General features: G+C 41.8%; 1 protein-coding gene and 1 long non-coding RNA gene across 2 annotated transcripts in view; one reads left to right on the top strand and one right to left on the bottom strand.

Annotated features, from left to right (window-relative positions):
* The window catches only part of ABCC9 (ATP binding cassette subfamily C member 9), a 70,682-nt gene extending 51,919 nt beyond the window's left edge, over positions 1–18,763 (top strand). The window contains exons 32-42 of the mRNA XM_057370540.1: positions 289–381; positions 3,056–3,158; positions 5,408–5,509; positions 8,281–8,401; positions 9,343–9,473; positions 10,035–10,113; positions 13,011–13,119; positions 13,347–13,450; positions 14,197–14,330; positions 14,600–14,662; positions 16,732–18,763. Coding sequence (XP_057226523.1) covers positions 289–381; positions 3,056–3,158; positions 5,408–5,509; positions 8,281–8,401; positions 9,343–9,473; positions 10,035–10,113; positions 13,011–13,119; positions 13,347–13,450; positions 14,197–14,330; positions 14,600–14,662; positions 16,732–16,869 — 1,177 coding nt within the window. The 3' untranslated portion in view covers positions 16,870–18,763. The remainder of the gene's footprint in view (positions 1–288; positions 382–3,055; positions 3,159–5,407; positions 5,510–8,280; positions 8,402–9,342; positions 9,474–10,034; positions 10,114–13,010; positions 13,120–13,346; positions 13,451–14,196; positions 14,331–14,599; positions 14,663–16,731) is intronic.
* On the bottom strand, positions 3,575–5,474 carry LOC130576132 (uncharacterized). The gene is made up of 3 exons (XR_008965640.1): positions 5,414–5,474; positions 3,950–4,080; positions 3,575–3,845 (listed from the first exon to the last, which is right to left on the bottom strand). It is a non-coding gene; the product is annotated as an uncharacterized LOC130576132 (long non-coding RNA).
* Positions 18,764–20,457: the final 1,694 nt, after the last annotated feature.

Below are 20,457 nucleotides of genomic sequence, written 5' to 3'. Positions count from 1 at the left end.
AGGTAACTAGGATCTGTCTAAAATGGACAGCAGATTTTTATTCTAAAGTGACCAAAAGTAGATGGATAAGACAGCAGGGGGATGATTCAAAGACTCCTGTGGCAAGAAAAAAGGAACGTGACATTCCCACTCCTGTGTCTCTCTATACAATAGAAATATTACTTTGTGCATTCCTGAAAAGAATATGTGCAATACATAAAATGTTTATTCTTGTCTGCTATGCAGCAAAATTTCTACAGACAAAATATTTACATTGTAATGGGTGTCTGTTGTGTTTTGTGCTGCCAGGGACCTCCAGGAACTTGATGACAGCACCCAGCTCCCTTTGCTCTGTCACTTCTCTGAGACAGCTGAAGGCCTTACCACCATCAGAGCATTCGGGTAAAATCTGTAAAATAAATTATTGGAGGGAGGCTTGGGGGTTGGGCTGGCCTGTGCAGCTGCCTTGGAGCATGTCTGAGGGCAAACTGTTGAATTTGATGAGCTTTCTTAAGCTCTCTCAAAAAAAGAGAAGAGGTTTTGTTTTCCTGTTGTTTTGCCATGTCTCTAAAACATTTTGGATAGTTTCAGTAACACATGTATTGGTGCTCCACCGAGTTAAAGATGACTRCATTTTCAGGGTATGATATTTAAACTTTTAACGAGTCCATTTTAACCATGCCTTTAACCTGGACAGCAGGGATCTCTCTTTTGCTGAGCAGGCACAGGCACAGCCCCTTCAAACCCCCTGCTATAYTGAGGTCCCTCTGAACCAGTTCTGTGCCTTACCCACTTCCCAAGCACAGAAACACCAATATGGCACTCTCCAACTGAAAGTCAGTGTGCAGCTTGAGGSACTTTCCAAGAAAACTGCAGCAGAACCGAACTTGATCTTAATGTTGTAAAATCTATCTGTTAATCAAAACTTTAAAATAAATTCTGTAAGGCTCAGAGTATTGCCCACTTTCCATGCATATATTTTCCCTCTACTTACATACAAAATAGGACAAACTCACTCCTATGTTCACTCCATTATGGTTGTCATGACTGTCAAAGTGCCAGCTTGAGGTGTTTTCCCAAGAATGCAGCTTGCATCCATTCTGCTCTAGAATTTCAAACCCGAGCAGATCCCACTGCACTGCCATTTCCACACCTATTTGATCAGCTTGAGAATGTTTTGTCACATCAAGCTAAGCTTTAGGACCTCAGCTATTAGCACAGACTGTTGCAGTAAGGCCTGTGGAAGGACAAACAAAAACTTTGTGTTGAAGAGATGCAAGCCAGTGGTCAACAGGAAATGCCTTAACAAGCTTTATCAACAGAATGATGTATTGAAACATGAAGTCGTCATTAAGGACTGATGTTGATGTATGCTGAGTACTTCTTGAGAGGTTAGAGTGGCCTTKCATCACATTATCTCCTGAGAAAGATGAGGGAGCTTAGCACTTCTTGAGTGGTTCAACTCTTTTTTGCCTCCCGGAAAGGCAATGTGGGCTTGGAYGGCAGAAAGCAAAAGGCAACCTGAGAGCACCACAACCACCACTTCAGTCTTTCAGGATCTCTRGTACTAATTGAAGCTATTTCATTTCTCTGCCTGGGCTCCACTGCCCACCAGAGCTGAAATCTCCAGCACTTTTTGTCTGCAAGTTCACATTTACTGATAGTCCTGTTAGTCATTCTCTGCAGTGTAGGTTCAGAATGTTCCAGGATAAAATAGAGCATCTCCTCACATAACTTACCACAAAGTAGTACAGTTGGATCGGAGAACAATCTCAGTGACCTTTGCTGTTCGTCATCTGACAGGATAGAAATCTAAAAGCACCCAGAAGATGAGCTGAACATGGATGAAAACACAGACTGAGCATGTCAGATTTTCCATTAGGAGGACAGGAGTTTTGCTGCCAGGAAGGCAGATGAGCAAAATAGCCAGTGCATCCCTGCTCCTCCCTGCATCATTAATGTTACCAGTAACTCTGGGGAGGTTGCTTGCCATGTTTACCAGCTGTGCAGGGGGAAATTAAATATCACCAGGAAATAGAAGGGGGGGGGGGGGGAAAGGAAGTTTCTGGAAGAACAAGGGGTACAGGTGCTTCGCAGCAGGGCCCTAAGACTTTAAAATGGAATTTGAAATAGACMATGAGCTGCTGACTGAAGTTCAGCTGGTTTATGCAAGTGAGAGTGTTCAGCAGACAATAGAATATGGAAGAAGRTAGTTTCCTAGCTTCTTCCAAACTCAAACCTGAGTTTGCAAGGCACCATGAATTTAATACACTAGCACCAATAGAGATTTTTCCCTCCCCTCCCAAAATGTACCTTGGCTCTTCAGTGCTCTGGCACCCTTGCAGTGGTTTCTAAATGTGATGGGCATTGTATGGGGGACAGATGAACAAGTGACAGTGGTAACACCACTCATTTTAGGGGTCATTCAAGGGTGATTTAGAGAGGATCTATATCTCTTCCTTTTTTCGGTCTCTGAGTTGTTCAGGCAAAGTGTGACTGGCTGAGAAAACAGCTGAGATGAGTAGCTGAGAGGTTTGATCTACAGATCTCTCAAATGTCCATTAGCTGAAATTTTAGGGATGTCACCCSTGTTGAAGAGCCTTGCAGCTGGCCAGGAAACTTCTGAAATCAGATTTAAGCTGACAGGTGAGCCCTCTGCCCTTGTTGGTGGATTGTGAGGAAGAGCTGAGGGGCCACAGCAGCACTCACCTGTGGGAGGAGTGGAGAGCRGCCACAACCCACAGCTACAAAAARTGGATCAGCTCTGGGAAACAAAATSTGTCCCAGCAGCCTGGCACTGCAGTCCCTTTGAGGGGGAAGGCTCTGATCCAAACCCTGGTGCACTACAATTGTTTGTCAAACAAATCCCTCCCCATTCCATGTGTTGCTCTGGCTATGGGGAGCTGCAGCAGCGGATAGGGGCTCTCAGGGAAGAGCTTTTAACCCAAACTTTGGCAAAAACAGAAGAGCAAAAAGTTTTGGGCTGGGGAGAGGGGAGGCARAGCAGAGTTAATGCTTCACCCTTTTGTGTGTGAGTGTGCAATGTGTTGTAATGTAACAACTTTGGTCTCGGCAGGCACGAAGCCAGATTTAAACAACGCATGCTGGAGCTGACGGACACGAACAACATTGCCTACTTATTTCTGTCAGCTGCCAACAGATGGCTGGAGGTCAGGACGGTACGTTCAGTTTTGTCCCAGCCATAGTTTTGAAACCTTGGAAGCAAACAKAGACTTTGCCTGATGCAGGGAAGATAATAACGAGTATTAATCTTGCGAGGAGATTATACACACARTTCCTTAAAATAGATCGGGATTGTTATGTTAAACCCAGAGGGTTTTTCAGCTTTCTTGGCCAGGAGTAAGAAAATACAAGTCTGCCTCATCTTCTGCTGCTGTGCTGTCTAGTGTCTGCAGAGAGTGCAAGAACAAACATTTAYGTAACTTCAAACAAGGCTTTCTCTACTACTGTGCAGCAACCGCAGACCTGATGCAGCAGGAGCTGCTTTCAGTGTGCAGAACGTGGCTTTTTAGTCRTTTTGTGAACTGTGCCATCCTTCTGCCAGGGCTGTTTTAGGCACACTGATCTTCCAGGTCTAGAAGTATCTCTCCAGCAGCAGGTTTAATCCCACAGCTGTAAGCTAAACCCTTGCAAGGCCACATTGTTTGTGGTTTTATTGTTTGATACTATGAAATATTGAAAAACTAGACTCCAGAAAGAAAATGACAGCAGGGCAYAATGCAGCCACTGACAGTGACACAGGCTTCTGGTTTTTGTGGGGGCTCTCCTGGGGCAGCACATGCRGGATTTAGCTGATCTGCAGGACAGGAAGAGGCAAGCAGAGTAACTGTGATTCCCATATTCATCTGAAACAGAAAGAGCAGTGAATAAACAGAGCAGTGGCCTGATTCTGCTGGACATAAATAGCAACAGGCATGATTAATCCTCGCATCAAAGGCTGTATACTCACCTTCTTCTCCTGGTATGCTGCTGGAGCAACAAAGTTATTCTCCATTTCCTAATGATGGCAAAGCTTTCCCTTGTGCATGAAGCTTTTGGCTTCTCACAGCATCCAACATCAAACTGAAATTGTTTCCAAACCTAAGACAGATAAATAACAGAGCAATAGCCAATCGTGGAATAAGCCTGTTAATGTCTCACAGTCTTAGGCTTGCTTACATGAGGAATGAATTTGGTTCAGGAATATGCCTTCGTGCATCATCTGTAGCATTAGAAATACTGTGATCTTGCCAAGGAATTGTTCATTTAGCTCTGCCTAATGGCACAGTGGTACTAAGATGACCAAAAAAGTATGTAGGATTTAATGGCAGCTGTTAAGTCTGGTCCTAGCTGCTGATGGAAACTCCMGGGTATTTTGCTTCTAGTCCTCCATCAGTGTCAGTCACAGAATCCCAGAATCCCAGAATGGTTTGGGGTGGGACAGACCTTGAAGGCCATCTACTCCCATCCCCTGCCATGGGCAGGGACACCTTCCACTATCCCAGGKTGYTCAGAGCCCCATCCAGCCTGGCCTGGGACACTGCCATGGATGGGGCAGCCACAGCTTCTCTGGGCAACCTGTGCCAGGGCCTGCTCTCTGTCAATTTAAATCCACATCCYCCCCACCCCACTTAATTTTGTGTCTGTTTTCTGCTCATCAACACATTTTACAGACAGATGAACTAGTCAGTTCTCATCTCAAACCTCAGAAGGAAAGATTCCAGGCAGGATATTATCAGACAGAAAGAGAAAAATCAATGAAAATGTGATCCAAAGTAAATATGATGCAGGCAGCAGTGGGAGAGGGGGATTACCAACTACATCCCATTAATCAGCACCTTGACTCCATAAGATGACATGTGGCAAACACTTTAAAACTGAGAYAGACATCAAGAAAATGGGTTCCAGCTCCTGCAAAGTTTCTGCCAATAAAACATGTGCAGGACATGCAAAAATTCCACCAAAAGCCTTCATAGATTTTTTCTGTGATACTTCCTTTTCTTGAGAAGGCAAACCCATGTTTGAGAAGACTTGAAGGGGACTGAACTGAAGAGAGTRGAATTAATTTGCTTTAGTGGTAGCAATTAGGAGTATCATTGTTACATCATTCTCATGATTTTTTTTTTTTAATACGCTTGTTAGATTTTTGATCTCTGCTAATTTTGGGGTGGCCACAAAGGGATACCCTAACCCAAATGGATTTGGAGTAATTACTGGCCTGTTTCACTTGTGTTCAGTAGATTGCTTTCAGTGTTTCAGGTTGGGCACCACAATCCCGTGACCTTTGCCAGGAAAAAACCCAAAACAAAATTATGGGCTAGGTGTCATTATATAAATAATTCYTGGTAATGCAAAACTGCTCTGCAACTAAACATTATTCTTGTTGCTACATTTTTTCCTTTTTTTGTCCCCCTGACTCTCATTCCAGGATTACCTGGGTGCTTGTATTGTCCTGACAGCTGCTGTCACTTCCATCACTGAAGGGCCAACCTCGGGGTTCGTGGGGCTGGGTCTCCTTTATGCTCTGACGGTACGTGCCAAGGCCAAGTGTAAGAACTTCCACACCAACAAATGAATTTTGTATTATTTTTATGGATACACGGTCATCTCCCAGCTCTCTTAATCTTGAAAAAAAAATCCTGCAAATAATGGATTTGAGCCAAAGTTGAGAGAGTTCAGGGCAGCTTGGATTTGCTTCAGGTTTTATGAGCCAATTAAAAAAACACAACCATTCCCAGGCCCTGTGTGCTCCCAAGCGGAGCAGGAAAATTAAAAATGCGTAAGAGGACCTGCTGTGCACTCTGCTTTGTATAACACAGCCCTGRTTCTGCCTCTACATGGCAAAACCTGCCAGGAAATACAGATTGTCATCATCTGGGTAATCTTTAACCAAAGACCAAACAAAAYAATTGCTGAAGAAACAGAAATATCAGTTTTGCCTCTGGAGGGAAACTACTCAGATGCTCAACATTGTCCACGTGATTCTGAATGGATTTGGGGATTGGGACCTTTCTGGGCATAGTTCATTGTGCCAGGTAGCAGTAGGAAAGCAGAGGAGATGGAGTTAGGAGTGACAAGGTTTGGTGGCCCAGTAGTTGATTCATTTTGCCACTTTSACTAGCAGTGAGGAGAAGGAACAGGATTTTAGTGCATCTGGCTGCAAGAGAGGCTGAGAGTTCACCAAGAGCACACAGTGAATGATAATCACCACAGAGAGTACAAATACTACTGAATTAACCACGAGAATGGGGACAAAATATCACTGACTTAATGCAAGAGTGGGCAAAAAACAGGATGATGGTAGTGGCAGGAAGAGCTTCTGAAACCATGGCTGGCATGGCAAAAATCTGGCTACTTTGAAGCACTGCCGTGAGGGAGGGATAAAGGTCTAACTCTGAGATCARGCTTTGCACATAAATGCTGGTGAGCCCGTGGCTACAGCAGAAAGTCCTCAGCAGCTGCCTTAGGGTGGCCTTAGATCCCCTCTGTGCTGCTATTGCAGCACTGTGAGAATCTGTCAACAACTGAAAATCAGTCCCAGRGCTTCAGCTTTGCTCCGAAAACATTCCTGGTAATCCCTCTTCATTAGCRGAGATCTGGAAGTGCCAGGATGTCTGCATCATCTTTGGCACCTTTGTTTTTAGCCTGTGTGTGCAAGCAGTTCATTAGTGTAAAACAGGCATGTGCTGAAGCGTGGCACAGCAGGGGCAGAAGAGCTGYAGCCACCAAGTGATCACCTGTGTCTCTCCTGCCCCACAATAACTCTGATGAGCTTTTGAAGGCAGTTGGATCATTACCTGTGTCCCCTGACACCGATTTTTGTATCATTTCTCTTTGGAGCTAAGAGAGGGAGGATATTTGGACTTGGATGAGAGGAAACTGTTTGTACCAAGGTTGTGTTTGCAGTAGACATGCTGAGCTTGTTCTCCTCTCTTCCATAAACACTGCCAACTCCTTGCGCAACTGTGATGAAGACTGAGGTAGTGGGCAGAGATTTCTGGGTGCCAGGCTGTGTTATCAAAYCTGCCAGCTCTATAACAGCAGCAGCTCTGCAGAGTGTTTTGCTTATCTGCAAACTTACCCTGTTTCTGTAATTTCCTAACTCAAAAGCTGGACACCAAATGAGCAGGTTTCTAAGCAGCCAAAGAGAGACTATCCCATCAAGAACTCTCTCTTAAGGACAGAGCAAGCAGCCAAGTCTTCTAAATCACCAACAATTTTTGCTGAATTTCAACAAAAATTATTTATTGTTTGCCGATTTCATCGTTATTAAGTTAGTGGGAAAGAAGTGAAACTGAGTGATTTATTCTTAATAAAGTTCTTATTTGGCACCCACCGAAAAAAATGGCAAAGACTTTCTCTGAATATGTTTGTGTACAAGGTGTTTTTATTGTGTTAGGTTTCTAAACCTTTATTCAGGTACATAAAATATCTCAATTTTTAAAGGTTCTTGGCATTCAACTGTTTCTAATAAGATCAGTTTTTCCTTTTTATATAAGCACCTAAAGACTTAAGAAATAGATTTCCACTTTTCAGCCTTAAATAAGTCCTGCCTAGAAAACAGTTTGTCTAAGCTACTGAATATTGTTGGAGAACTAATTATCAACTATTAACCACTAAAAGTAATACCTTTAGTATTGATTTTACTATTGATCAAATCCTTTTCATTACAAATGAGAATAGAAAACAGAAAAGAAATACTGCTGAACTGATAGCACTTTTTTCCCCCTCATGTATCTCTATGCTAAAAACTTCTTATATTTTCCACAGAGAGAAACAGATTATCTAAAAATACACAGGCAGAGACAGAAATKAAAAGATCATCAAATCTTTTCAATATATTTGGAAATAGTGAAATTTCTTAATCTTCCAATTTTTAAAAGATTAGTATATATAAAATTGAATTTTTTTCTGAACAGCACTTCCAATTTTGGTTCTTTTCTGTGTTTGTGTGCTTGAAGAAGGCAACTTTCAGTGCTGATTATTAGATGCTGAGAACATGAGATTCCCTCAATCAGACAGAATTTAGCTACAACTTTTCCATACTTCTCCTTCAAAAAACGAGGTTGAGAATGCCAAGCACTAAATTACGTTCTTAGGGCTAATTGTTTTGGAGTATGACTGGCCTCTTTTGGATTTGATGTTGTTGCACTGAGTCTTGAACTCTGTAATGTTAAAAAGAGATACATGGTTCTGAGTCAGGCCAAGGATTTTCATAAATGTATCCAATCTTTGTTTGCAAATGGGTAGAAGAACAGAAAGAATGCTGAACCCTGTCCTTGTTTTCATTTTGTGATGCAGATAACCAACTATCTGAACTGGGTAGTGAGGAATCTGGCTGATCTGGAGGTGCAGATGGGGGCAGTRAAAAAAGTACACAGCTTCCTGAACATGGAGTCGGAGAACTACGAAGGATACCTGGGTATTGCACTCAAATCTTTTTGGGGCTTCATATGGTACAGTGAAAGGATGGTAGASTTGTTCACGCAAAATGTACACACCTCTCTGGCCCAAATCTGTTCTCATTGAGGTGCAGGAACTGCCACTGGCGTGAATGACAAGGACAGCTAAAAGCAGCTCACGTTTCTTAACCTGAAAAAAATATTCCTATCAAATGCCAGGGAGACAGAGCATGACCCTGTAGTACAGTCAGAAAATGCCAGTTACAGATGAGATGAGCCAAACATCCAGGTGAGCCATTCAGAAAAAAAAAATAAGGATAAAACTTTGAAATGSACCTTCAGTCACATGCTTCAAAATCTCTGATCTTTGTAGCAAATGGGGACTACAGCATAGGGCCATGTTGGCAATCAGACCTCAGCAACTCTTCTCTGAACTGCACATTGGAATTTGTGCTCCACACACTTCAAATTTGCTTTGATTGGTATTTTAGAAGTGGAGRAAGTGCAAGAAAAGGCTCACAGGCCAACAAGCTTCTCTGGAAAGCCAGGCTCCTTAGTCCAGGGACAAAACCTTCTACGTATTTGCACATCAGGATGAAATAAGAGCTGTGATAATGTCAACAGCTCGCACTGGCAGTAACAACTTCCTTCCTCACGCTGCCCTTCCTGTGCCGGTCACCGACCCAAGGCCACACCAGCACTGCCCTGACACCATGTTCTCTGCTCGTTTGGTGTCTCCCTGTTCCAGTGCCAAGACACACTTTAGTGTCTGCCCTCTCTCCCACGTGTGGAGATCTGGAAGCCTGCCTGGCACTTCCCAGATCAGCCTTCCCTTGGCAGGGAACTGGGGCTGCTTTTTTTCAGGAAGGTGCCCAGGCAGAAGAGAGGGGAAAGGGGACTGTCACAAAAGGTGACGCTCCAGCAGCATTCATTTCAGTTTGTTTTTATGTAACTGTTTCAGATCCCTCTCAAGTCCCCAAAGACTGGCCCCAGGAGGGGGAAATCAAGATTGAAAATTTGTGTGTTCGGTATGAAAACAACCTGAAGCCTGTTCTGAAGCATGTGAAGGCCTATATCAAACCAGGACAAAAGGTACTGTGCCAAGCAAGTATCCATCATCCTCACTCTGGTGCAGATCCCTCTTTACTCTGCTTTCCTTTATAAAGTGGCAGGAGAGCAAGAATAACAACTTGCAGCAGCAGATGCATACATTTACAATCCGCCCTGAGGTCCCTAAGCACAGATCAAGAACTTWCACTGATAAGAGATTTCTCTTGGCAGGGACCAATTTTCCTTCTGCATGAACCATTTCTTTACAAGTCCATCTTCCTTGTGGAAGAGTGAGCTTATATGGACACCAGACTGGAACTRCGTAAAAACATAARAATATCTCATATTTCAGCACATAGTACCATTGGCATCTAGGTCAAAATGCTGAAATGTTCCTGGGACAAGTCTTTGTGAGGTGTAGGGGCAGAAAAGGGGAATGTGCTCGCTCTGCTGTTTTCTGYTTCTCCTGGTGTGCCACCGACCATTGGAAAGGACATTTGTACTCATCAGCAGCACAATCCAGTCCAGCTTTCCCAAAAGAACTGCAGGTGTGATGCACAGCTTTTCTCTGTGGGTCAGCGACATCCTCTTTTTTTTTTGCAGGTTGGGATTTGTGGTCGCACTGGCAGTGGGAAGTCCTCCCTGTCCTTGGCATTCTTCAGAATGGTGGACATTTTTGATGGTCAGTTTTCACTGRAATTTATTGTCACTCCTCCTCTGCTTTCCTCTTATTTCCTCAGAAAAAGAAGGAGACTTTTTGATAGTTTATAACCTGGTTTTCTGCCTCAGAAGACACTTGATTAGAATTGTTATGCCCAATCCTTCAAAGTMCAGTATCCTATTGTGAGTCACACTTGGTTTTTCAAGGGAATGCTGTGCACAGATTATATTTCTATTTTTTTAAGCATTTGCATATGCTCTGACAAAACAATATGCAATTTTTGAGATAGATAGGACAAAAAATACATAACTCTCTGGAGTGTCTCAATGTCTCCCTGAAGAATAACTGRATTAACTTATTATAGCTGTCAAAATATTAGCAGAGTAGAAACTAGAACTCAACAAGTCCATTCTCTTGATTTAAAAAAAAAAATATTGCACTTTCCCACAACTGCAGCAGAATCTGAGTCAAGGGTTGGAAAAATGTTGCTATGTTTTCACTCCTGCAGCATTTCACTGCCCCAGCTGATTGGCATGAACTATATTTATACCATTTATTTCAGTATTCATAATTCAGGTATATGTGTGCTTTTGCAGGAATACAGAAAGCTACTGGAAAGTCAACTTTTTGTTTCAAAGATTTCCACGTTTCTGATTTAGCCATTGTGCATGGAATGTTTGCCTGGGAAAGCCCAGTAGGATGTAGGAGGATCAGTGAATCTGATGCAGCTAATACTTGCTTTTCTTGTGGTTCTGTGCCTTTATATGTCTATGGTCACAGGCTTCCGATAAACAACCAGAATTCCTCGATATATAAATATTGCAAAGAAATAATTGCTAACCTTATGGCCAGCCTTGAAGTTTCCTTCTACTTAAGTCTTCTTGCTGGGTATTTTCTTTGTTTGCCTCTTCTGTATCCCTGATTTTTCCCAATGGGAATGTCTAAGCCTTTTCTAATCAAGCTCTGTTTATCCTTTGTGCACATCTCTCTCCCAGCTAGACCCATACTTGGCCTCTGTGTTTGCCCACTTCTGGGTGGGGTCCTGACTCTAATAAAAGTTACATAACAAGATTTTGAGTAACTTTACTAGAGCAAMGATTTCATTCATGTTGTTCCTTAGGTCTTTGTTATCGCCTTAAATTTGTATCTGTCCCATTTTATTTCCSTACTTTTGCTGCTTTGTTCTTTAGTGTTTCCCTCCTCTTGCCCTCTGTTCAAACAGGCTCTCATTTCTCTTGCATCTTGCTTGACCACCCTTCACTCCTTTCCCAGTTTCCTAGCTCCTCTCAAATTTACTTTTTCTCTTAGGTCTTCTCCTCTCCTCTTTTCTTTTCCTTGAGCATCCTGGCTTCTCTCAAATACACATTTTCCTAATTTCCAGACATGCCATATTAATTTTTCTGTCCTTATTACACCTCATCTTCTGCTAACACACTCTGATGTTCTCATTTGTGAAGGAAAGGAATTGCTTAAGTTTATGCCATTACCAATGTCTCATACAGAATTCCTGTAACATGATTTGGACTTCCTTGAAGTCTGAAAAGAATTGGACTTTGAACCTTACAGATAAAACCGTGATTCTTCTGACCATATAATAAAAGTGTAAAACTACAATAATAGAAGAAGTCCAGCTGGGTGGGGTGAAATCTTCCATTGGATTGGGGTCACAAAGAACAACTTCCAAAAAGCAGTATCATGACAATTGGGAATGACAGAAGGGACACGGGTGCACCACTCTGAATATCCACGTGCTTGCCAGTTCCTGGTTAAGCTCTCACTGTTGCAAGACAGAACTGATGAACTTCATGTTAGGTACATCCCAGGGAGGAGTGCAGCTGCCTGGTGAAGCAATCCACATGAAAACTGCAGACATGTCCAAGGGAAATACCTTTACCATATMCTCATCCAGTTGGCCCTGGCCCATCCCTTCCCCATGAACTGGAGGATGTTTCCATAGACAGAGGGAGTCAGTGGGGTCAGTCATTCCCCCATTTTATTTGAGGATTCAAGGGAAAAGATTCCTTCTGCTCTTCTCACCATCTTCTACTTATGGAACAGCCATCCACTTTCTCTTGTACATTTTTCCCATCTTATTTGCCTGGATATCAGCAGCTGCCACACACAGCACATCATAAATCAGATTTTCAGATGACATCCRTGTATTCATTGACCTGAAGTAGTGACTAGCAATGGAAAAAAAAACCTCCTTCTTTACCAAATATCCCAGCTGCTGCAGCAACTGCTTGTTGGGGAATGAACTACAAGGTGAAGATTATTGCGACTCCTCCCTGTAATCTCACAATAGCTGTACATTAAGTGGGGAATTTGCACCTCACACTCAAATGAAACTGAACTGTAGGTGAATGGAATTAAAATGYGTTGGAGCAGGACTTCCTTTTTGTTTTCCTGATCTGCTTCTYGTTACAAAGTTAATGCTACCCCACTCCTCCTGGAGCAGTTTTGGCTTCTGATGAAGGGATTGCAGATACATACATCTATAATGCAAAAGAAATTGTGCAGTCTCAAAGGAAATATCTTCTGCAACTGCTAAATTCAAGGGGAACAAAGAAAGTCACAGCAGCATAAGTTGCTCTTGTTCTTGTTCTGTTTGGCTGTAACTGACCCATAATAAATCATCCTTCCGCTATCATTATTCACATAGCAGGGAAGCCATGTATTTCCCTTAAGGAAGGATGAGGGGAGCAAAAGGAAAAGAGCAAGGTGGGAGTGTCACTGATAAGCTGGGACATCCCTGGCTTGTGTCATTGGATACATTCACCTTCCCCTTGTGTGACAGCACTGAGAGCTCACAGAGACACACTGTCCCATTACCTGGAGACCAGCCCAGAGAGCCTGCTACCTGTGGATCATGTGCTTTGTGCAATTCCCTCACTTGTCCTGCATGTTGTTTGGTGCAGGGAGGATAGTGATCGAYGGGATAGACATCAGCAAACTGCCTCTGCACACGCTCCGCTCCCGCCTCTCCATCATTCTCCAGGACCCGATCCTGTTCAGCGGCTCCATCCGGTAGGTGCATGCCATGGGGTGGCAGGCAGCATTGCACAGCCTGCCTGTGATGGGAGCTGTGGCAAAGGAGAGGATGGRAAAGGCAAGGGACCCTCCTAGCTCAGTCCAATCCCTCTGCACAGCCTGCCCAAGGGAAGTCTGCTGACGCACGCAATGCCAAAGTGTTAATTTGAGAARCCCTGAAGGCAACAGTGGTAACAAGAATCCTATTGTGGTTTTCTTTGCAGCTTTAATCTGGATCCTGAATGCAAGTGCACTGATGACAGACTCTGGGAAGCTCTGGAGATTGCTCAATTGAAGAACATGGTCAAGTCATTGCCAGGAGGTCTTGGTATGTTGGAACCAATCTGTGGGATCATGGGCCAACAATGGGATCATGCATGCAAGGAAATGCACACAGATAAACTGATCCATCCCATCTGACACTCTGGACCATCATGTAGGAGTTGACGGCACATAATGAAGATTCTCTCTTCATGCTAGAGAGAATGTTCTTATTGGAAAGCTGAAGAATAGTCTGGTTTCCCATGCACTGTGGAAAAATCCTCCAACACCTCAGCATCATGGTGTGATTCTTGGGGCTGTCCTGTGCATGGCCAGGAGCTGGATTTTGATGATCCTTGTGGGCCCCTTCCAATTCAGAATATCCTATGATTCTATGATTAGTGGGATAATTAGTAAGGTAAAAAAGAACCATTTAACCTCCTTTAGCTGAACATAGGTCTGCCAACAGTGCTGTAGCTCTTGTCTAGAACACCAAYGGAGCATTTTTCTTACCATTTCAGATCCAATTCATGAAGGAAACTCACATATTTATTTCCATCTAAAGCATATTTCATATTACTAAGATATTACTAAACATTTGTGCCAACTGTTTGCTTAGTGAAATGCTTCTCCTTTCCCAAGAAGCTGTGCTCACTTTTCTTGGTATCACTCCATTCCACTGGTCAGTCAAGATGATGGTTAATGGCTTTTTATGGGGATTTATTTTGCTTGGCCSTGGAGTAGTTCACAAGCAGAGCTCTCTGGGGCAGCATTTCAGGGGAGCAATATTCACAGRAACTGGTTTTGTTACAGATGCCATGGTCACGGAAGGAGGGGAGAACTTCAGTGTAGGCCAAAGGCAGCTCTTCTGTCTGGCCCGTGCCTTTGTCCGTAAGAGCAGCATCCTCATCATGGATGAAGCCACAGCATCTATTGACATGGCCACAGTGAGTACAGCAATTAGCTAATTATGGATCTGCCAGGAGAAAGGCATCTTCCCTAAGTGTAARCCTTGAAGCCATGAGATCTCTGTAGCAGAAAAAGCTGGCAGTGTTTTTGTTTCTCTCAAGGTRAAATGAGATGCTTTAGAGAAGCCCTGCTTTTACAGGTGTGACATTTCACTGCTGGGAAAGAGATAGTGTGGAATAGGCTTGAAAACATGTGAATTGGAATRTAACAGCATGAAGTAACTGGAGTAAGCTTTTTCCTTTGACAGGAAAACATCTTGCAGAAGGTTGTGATGACTGCCTTCGCCGACCGCACTGTTGTAACAATAGCGGTAAGTATTGATGCCAGAAAAGACTATTTTTTGATTAATTCCTCAGGCAGATAATGTTGCCCTTCACCAGTTAAACACCACTATAGAAAACTAAAAACATCAGAAAATAGAACTAAACCATGAGGTCAGAATATTCCCAGATACCAGAACAAGTCAGACACATGTAAAATTTTGCAGCAAATGCTGGCTTGCTATCAAGAGGGCCAGACTAAACACTTGGATCTGATTAAAGGCTTTACAGGGAACTTCATCATCTTCACTGTCTCCAACAAAATTTGAAGTCATTCTCAAAAAAATAAAAAAAAAATAAAATGTTTTAAAATTTTTTAATTTTTTCTCAAAAAAGTAAAAAATTAAAAACAAATACATGGGTTGAACCATGAAAGTTGCATCAGAATCTAGGTTTGAATTTTGCCTCTGAAGGCTATGTATGTATAGTGCCTATGATCACAGCACAAATTTGTGAGTTGAGATTTCAAAATATTTTTGGAGTGGTTTCTCAAGTTGGGTTATCTTTTCTGTCTTTTGGAATAAAAAAGCTGGGTTTATGACGTTCTTTCCTGTGTTCCTGCCATTTCTAGTGCCCAAAATTTCCATGTATCCATGCATGTCTACATATACACATGCACACATATGTAATGGGTRCCATTTAAAATTTTTCCACCTTGTGACAGCAGCATTGGTCAAAAAACAGGTTTTCTCCAGGAGATAAATACATATTTCAACAGCTGTTTCATTTGAATTGTCTGCAATCCAGTCCTGCGGTTAGAGATTASAGTCAGGCCTCCTGGACTCTGGTTTCAAGACTGTCAGTGAGTAGTYTGAGCCAGGCAAACCACTTAACCCAGCTCATTTACAATGTGCTCCAAGGTCCTTGGCTGTGTAAATGCTGAAGATCCTGGTGGTGAGATTGCTGTTCTTCAGTTACATGCTGTATTGTCCTTCTGGCTGGAATCTCACTTTCCTTTGGCTTTGCCTTTCCAAAGGCAGTGTCCCAAGTGAAAGAGCACACGTTAATCTGTAGCTTTYCTCACAGAGCTGGCTTCAATCCTTCCTCTCCTTATTCACAGCTGATCCTTCCTTCACCCACCTGTTTTTCTGTTCTTTTTTCCAGCATCGYGTATCTCACATCTTGGATGCCAATCTTGTCCTAGTCCTTTCTGAGGGCTTTCTAGTTGAGTGTGACACTGCCTCAAACTTACTCCTCAAAGAGGACGGCCTGTTCACCACTTTGGTGAAGACTCACAAGTAGACTCTCTCAGTCCACCCTGCTCACGAGACTTCTGGCTCTTTGGTAGTTATTTTGACCTCTTTAGTTTTCTTTCACTCTGCTTGCTTTCTACTGCACAGCTTCTGACAGGGCARTGCAAGAAAATGTTTATTGTGTGGCTCCTGGGGTTGTTTGATTGCATGCCTATTTATGCTGATCATACCTAAAGTTCAGACATGCAGCTGACATTGAAACGACCACGTCAAAGGAATCCAACCSATGAAGTGATCTCTGACTTTCAGCCTGTGCAGTGAAACACCAGAGTTCATCCCATCTATATCTGTCTGGCTGTATTCATATGGCCTTGAAATTAAACTCAAACTGGTTTCAATCCACTTGCCTATGGGATTATATGTTTGCCTGGAGCACACTCAAATTAGATCTCTGAGGGATTTACAAAAGGGAGCAGCCCAGGAGTGCCCTGAGATAGTTGGAGAGCARACTGTTGGGGTGCAGAGAGCAAGGAGCAGAGCAGGATGCTAAGCCACCTGACAATGCAGGGTGTTTCTCATCCGCATTTCCTGCAGGGGAAGATGTGTTTCAGTGGGGCTGTAGCATTTATTCCAACAKCTGTGCTGTCTATAATGGCAAAAAGTGAAGCTCATGCTTAAGTATTTTCAGGCTGTAAGGTAATTGAAGATCTCCTCAGGCTAAAGATAAACTACAGGAACCTATTCCAAACATTGCTGTAAGCAAGGACAGCCTTTCCCTGCCTGGGTGTGCCTTGCATGAAGCCCTTTAGTGACCTGCAGCAGGAATAACCCAAATGAAAACCTCTYTTTGCTTTCCTTCTTGGCAGCACCGTGTTCACACCATCCTCACTGCAGACCTGGTCATCGTCATGAAGCGAGGGAACATTCTGGAATACGATACTCCTGAGAACCTGCTTTCCCATGAAGATGGCATCTTCGCTTCCTTTGTCCGGGCTGACATGTGAAGAACCACACGATGCATTTTAACAMTTTATTTTTAAACAAATGAAATGCAAATATTTTCTACTCAGTGTAACATCACTTTTACCTTTTTTGTTGTTGTTTTTTAGAGCTTCTTTCTTCACACTTCTGTCTTCCAAAATAATAAAGCCTATTGCAATATATGTATGCCTTGAAGCAATAAAAACGTCACTTTATTCAAAGCTATTAAACTTCACAACCCACATGCACACACAGAGGGAGAAGTTTTTACTTCCTAGGAATTTGGCATTTTCCTTAGACTTTTTATTGACTTTATTTTCATTTAAAGAGAGCAAAAGAATGCACTGACCTTATAAACTGCATATGTTCTGCTGGAACCAGCAAACAAATCGTGCAGTTTGTCAAGGAAGCAAAAGGTTCCCCAGATGCATTCTGTCCCCAGGGGAAAAAAATCAGGAAAAAAAATCCGGGCCTATAATGCTTGGGGCAATCTGCTGCATTCCAAAGGTATAAATAAACTTTGCTCTCCAAGTTGTAGTGGAGGSGCAGTGAATGAGGGAAAGGAATTTCATCAGGAATAAGGAAGTTCTTCCTGTCCTTTGCTTCAGTAAGTGCACTTTAGCTGTGACAGAACTATTTTCAGTGCAATGGTGGTTTATTCCTACAGTCAATTCCTAAATTCATATTCATACTTTCAACCTTCATTAAAGATTCAAATCATCCTATGATAATGCATGCTTTGATAGGCTTATAGAGGAATTTTGTACAGTATCTCAAGACTTTGTATTAAAATTGATCTGAATTTATAAACTTGATATTAGCCAGTCTTTTAACCATGTCCACTGAAATATTCTACTTAAAATGGCATGGAATTAGCCAACCACTAACAGTTTTGTATGTCTTTAGTCCTTCAAGTTATATTTGGGGACAATCTTTATTTTCCTTTACACATTTGTAGCCTACCTCCAAATCAGATCTAGTGCAAGGAGGTGTGATTATTGAAATTATTGCTGTATCTTCAAAAAAGCAGATGAAGTTAGACACATATTTACATCAGGCAGCTTTGCAAAGGTTGCCTGCACCTGACTTTCCCCCATGCTTAGATCCTGACCCATGGACAGTAAACACCCAGAAGAAGTTTCACAGGCCTGTTTTCAAAGGCAGAGCTTGAGAGRTCAGCTTCACTGGCAATATTCAAAGTGATTCTTATTCACATACGGCTACAAGATTTAGAAAGACCACAAAGTGCACTTAAGCCTATTTTCAGTGCCATTAAAATAACATAAGGGCATTATTTGCCCTCCTCCAGCCCCCCACCAAATGCAATTAATTCTGGAGAAGATGTAGGACTCAAAATTGGGATTACACTCAGTGTCACAGTGTAAAAATGGCACAGTGGTTTATCTTTCTTACTGATTTTTGGAGATCTTTATTTTCTCAGAATTATTGGAAATAAAAGCTGTGTGACACAACTAAACAAAAGAGCTCAGTCTGGAACATTTTGTGAGGGGAGGTACTTCTGTGATTTCCCTGTCTACTGCTGTGAAAACTTTTTGTTCTTTTCTGATCAATTCCCTTTGCTGATCTTTGTCATACAAATAAAATATATTTTAAAAAAGCAGATGTCTCCAGTAGAAGCTCATATTGTTACCCAAATTTCACAGTCATAAGGCCAAAATCATTCTTGAWTTCATTTCATTGTCTTCAAKAAGAAGCTAATTGGATTCACTGCTGTCAGACTTGGTATAAAGATGAAGTACAAAAACCTTTGTTGGTCTGTGTATCTTTGATGATGATGCAATGCTGATTTACTTTAAGTGGTGCCAACTCAGTTCAACTGTTCCCACTACATTAAAGAGTTGCCATTGGCCTGGGATAATGTCATGTAATACTTCAGAGGGGCCAATAATAATTAGCCCCTTTTTTCTCTTAGGTTTGTCCCAGAGCCATTACAGGTGTGAGAAGCAAATTCTTTGCCCACTTAGAGCTGCACAAGTTGGCTCTGCTGTTTGAATACCTAGAAAAGAAAAKAAATGATGGGGTGAGGAGAACTTACCAACTTGCTTCATTCGTGCTGAATTATTATCCTATTAATTATGTTTTCTTAAAATATAAATACAATAAATACAAATATTTCTTAAAATAGAAATTTTGAATGTGGTCAAGTAGTAAAAAACTCCTCCTATAACAAATAATTTTATTTTATCCATTGTGGGTTTTTTGCTTCCTAAAGCAATGGGCTATGGTGCTTTATTGTGAAAAGATATCGATACACTCGCAGACAATTTTGTTAATGTGTTATGAGATGCTGAAGGAAAGCTCACATGAGCATTTTATACAAGCTTTAGGTATTTTATCAAATAAATAAATGGAGATATAATGCACTTGAGTCAACAGCTACCTTTATAAAAAAAAAGCTGTGGACAGGGGCCATGTTTTCATTATCATGTTTCCATTATTAAGTGTCAGAAGTTGGAGTATGTTCCCCTTGGAAGAACTATAACCCATGTCCCCAGTGTGACACTGCCAGTTGAAATCAGCTTTAAAATATCCAGTGAAACCACAGTGCTACTTGTRAAAACCTCTCTGTAGCAATGATTCTCCTGTTAAATGTAATTAAAAGCAAAAATTAACTCAGCATATTTGCATCCTCAAATAGCTTATTTTGAAAGCCTCCTTTAAAATCAAAATATRTTATGCAAATTCTCTGATACCAATTGCATGATGGCATGTGAAGATTTCTTTCATTTCTTTGGAAACAAACCCTTTGAGAGGCAGAACTAAGAGAGTACTAAGAAAAGTCTGAAAACAAAACTGTAAATCAAATTGTTCATTGCCATGCAAACATCTCAATCATTTCCACATTGTTTTTTTATTACTCTAGTTTTTTTTCCACTAGAATTGAGCTCTGTGCAGAACTGTGGGGAAAKACTATCAGGTTTTCAAATTACCAAAAAATTGTTGTGAGGCTAAAGTTCTTTGACTTGTACAAATTATCAACTTGTTGATGCTGTTTTGGCAGGACAGCTTAAAGTATTGGCTTGAATGAAGCCAAGAAGCTTCCAAGTGTAATCTAGAAAGAGAAGACAGATTTTTAGAAAATTTATTTACTACAGTTGCTCTTAAATATTCACTATTGATAGCATTTGTCTGCTGCTAGATACTACCCATACAAACATAACAGACATTCCTGGCAGGGGCTGCTCATTTTTCTAGGACAATAATCACATTCTGAATACTGTAAACAAGCAGTTATTTTAAATATMTTTTTAATTGGTTTCTATACGGTGTAATTGTCATTCATCACATGCAAGATGCACATGATGGAACGCAGAGATTTTCATCCCTATGAATGGGATATAATAATGCAGCATCCAGCTCACGACACCACGCTGCACATTTCAGTGTCCAGTCCCTTCATTGCCATGGTCTACTGGTCTGCTTTATGCAGAAATACATTACATGGTTATACAACCTTTGGATTAAAGGTATAAGTAAGTAATGAATAGCCTCAGCTATGACTGCCCCAAAGAGTTCCTCACAGCCATTSCCATGACATTTCTTAACTCTCCCTTTAATTTACTTCAGTATTTTTGGGCTATACCCATAAA

The sequence above is a fragment of the Malurus melanocephalus genome, unplaced genomic scaffold, assembly GCF_030028575.1.
Source record: "Malurus melanocephalus ecotype Western Australia unplaced genomic scaffold, MMel_1.1 scaffold_128, whole genome shotgun sequence".
Taxonomy (NCBI): domain Eukaryota; kingdom Metazoa; phylum Chordata; class Aves; order Passeriformes; family Maluridae; genus Malurus; species Malurus melanocephalus.
This window is presented reverse-complemented; position numbering and strand designations above follow the sequence as displayed.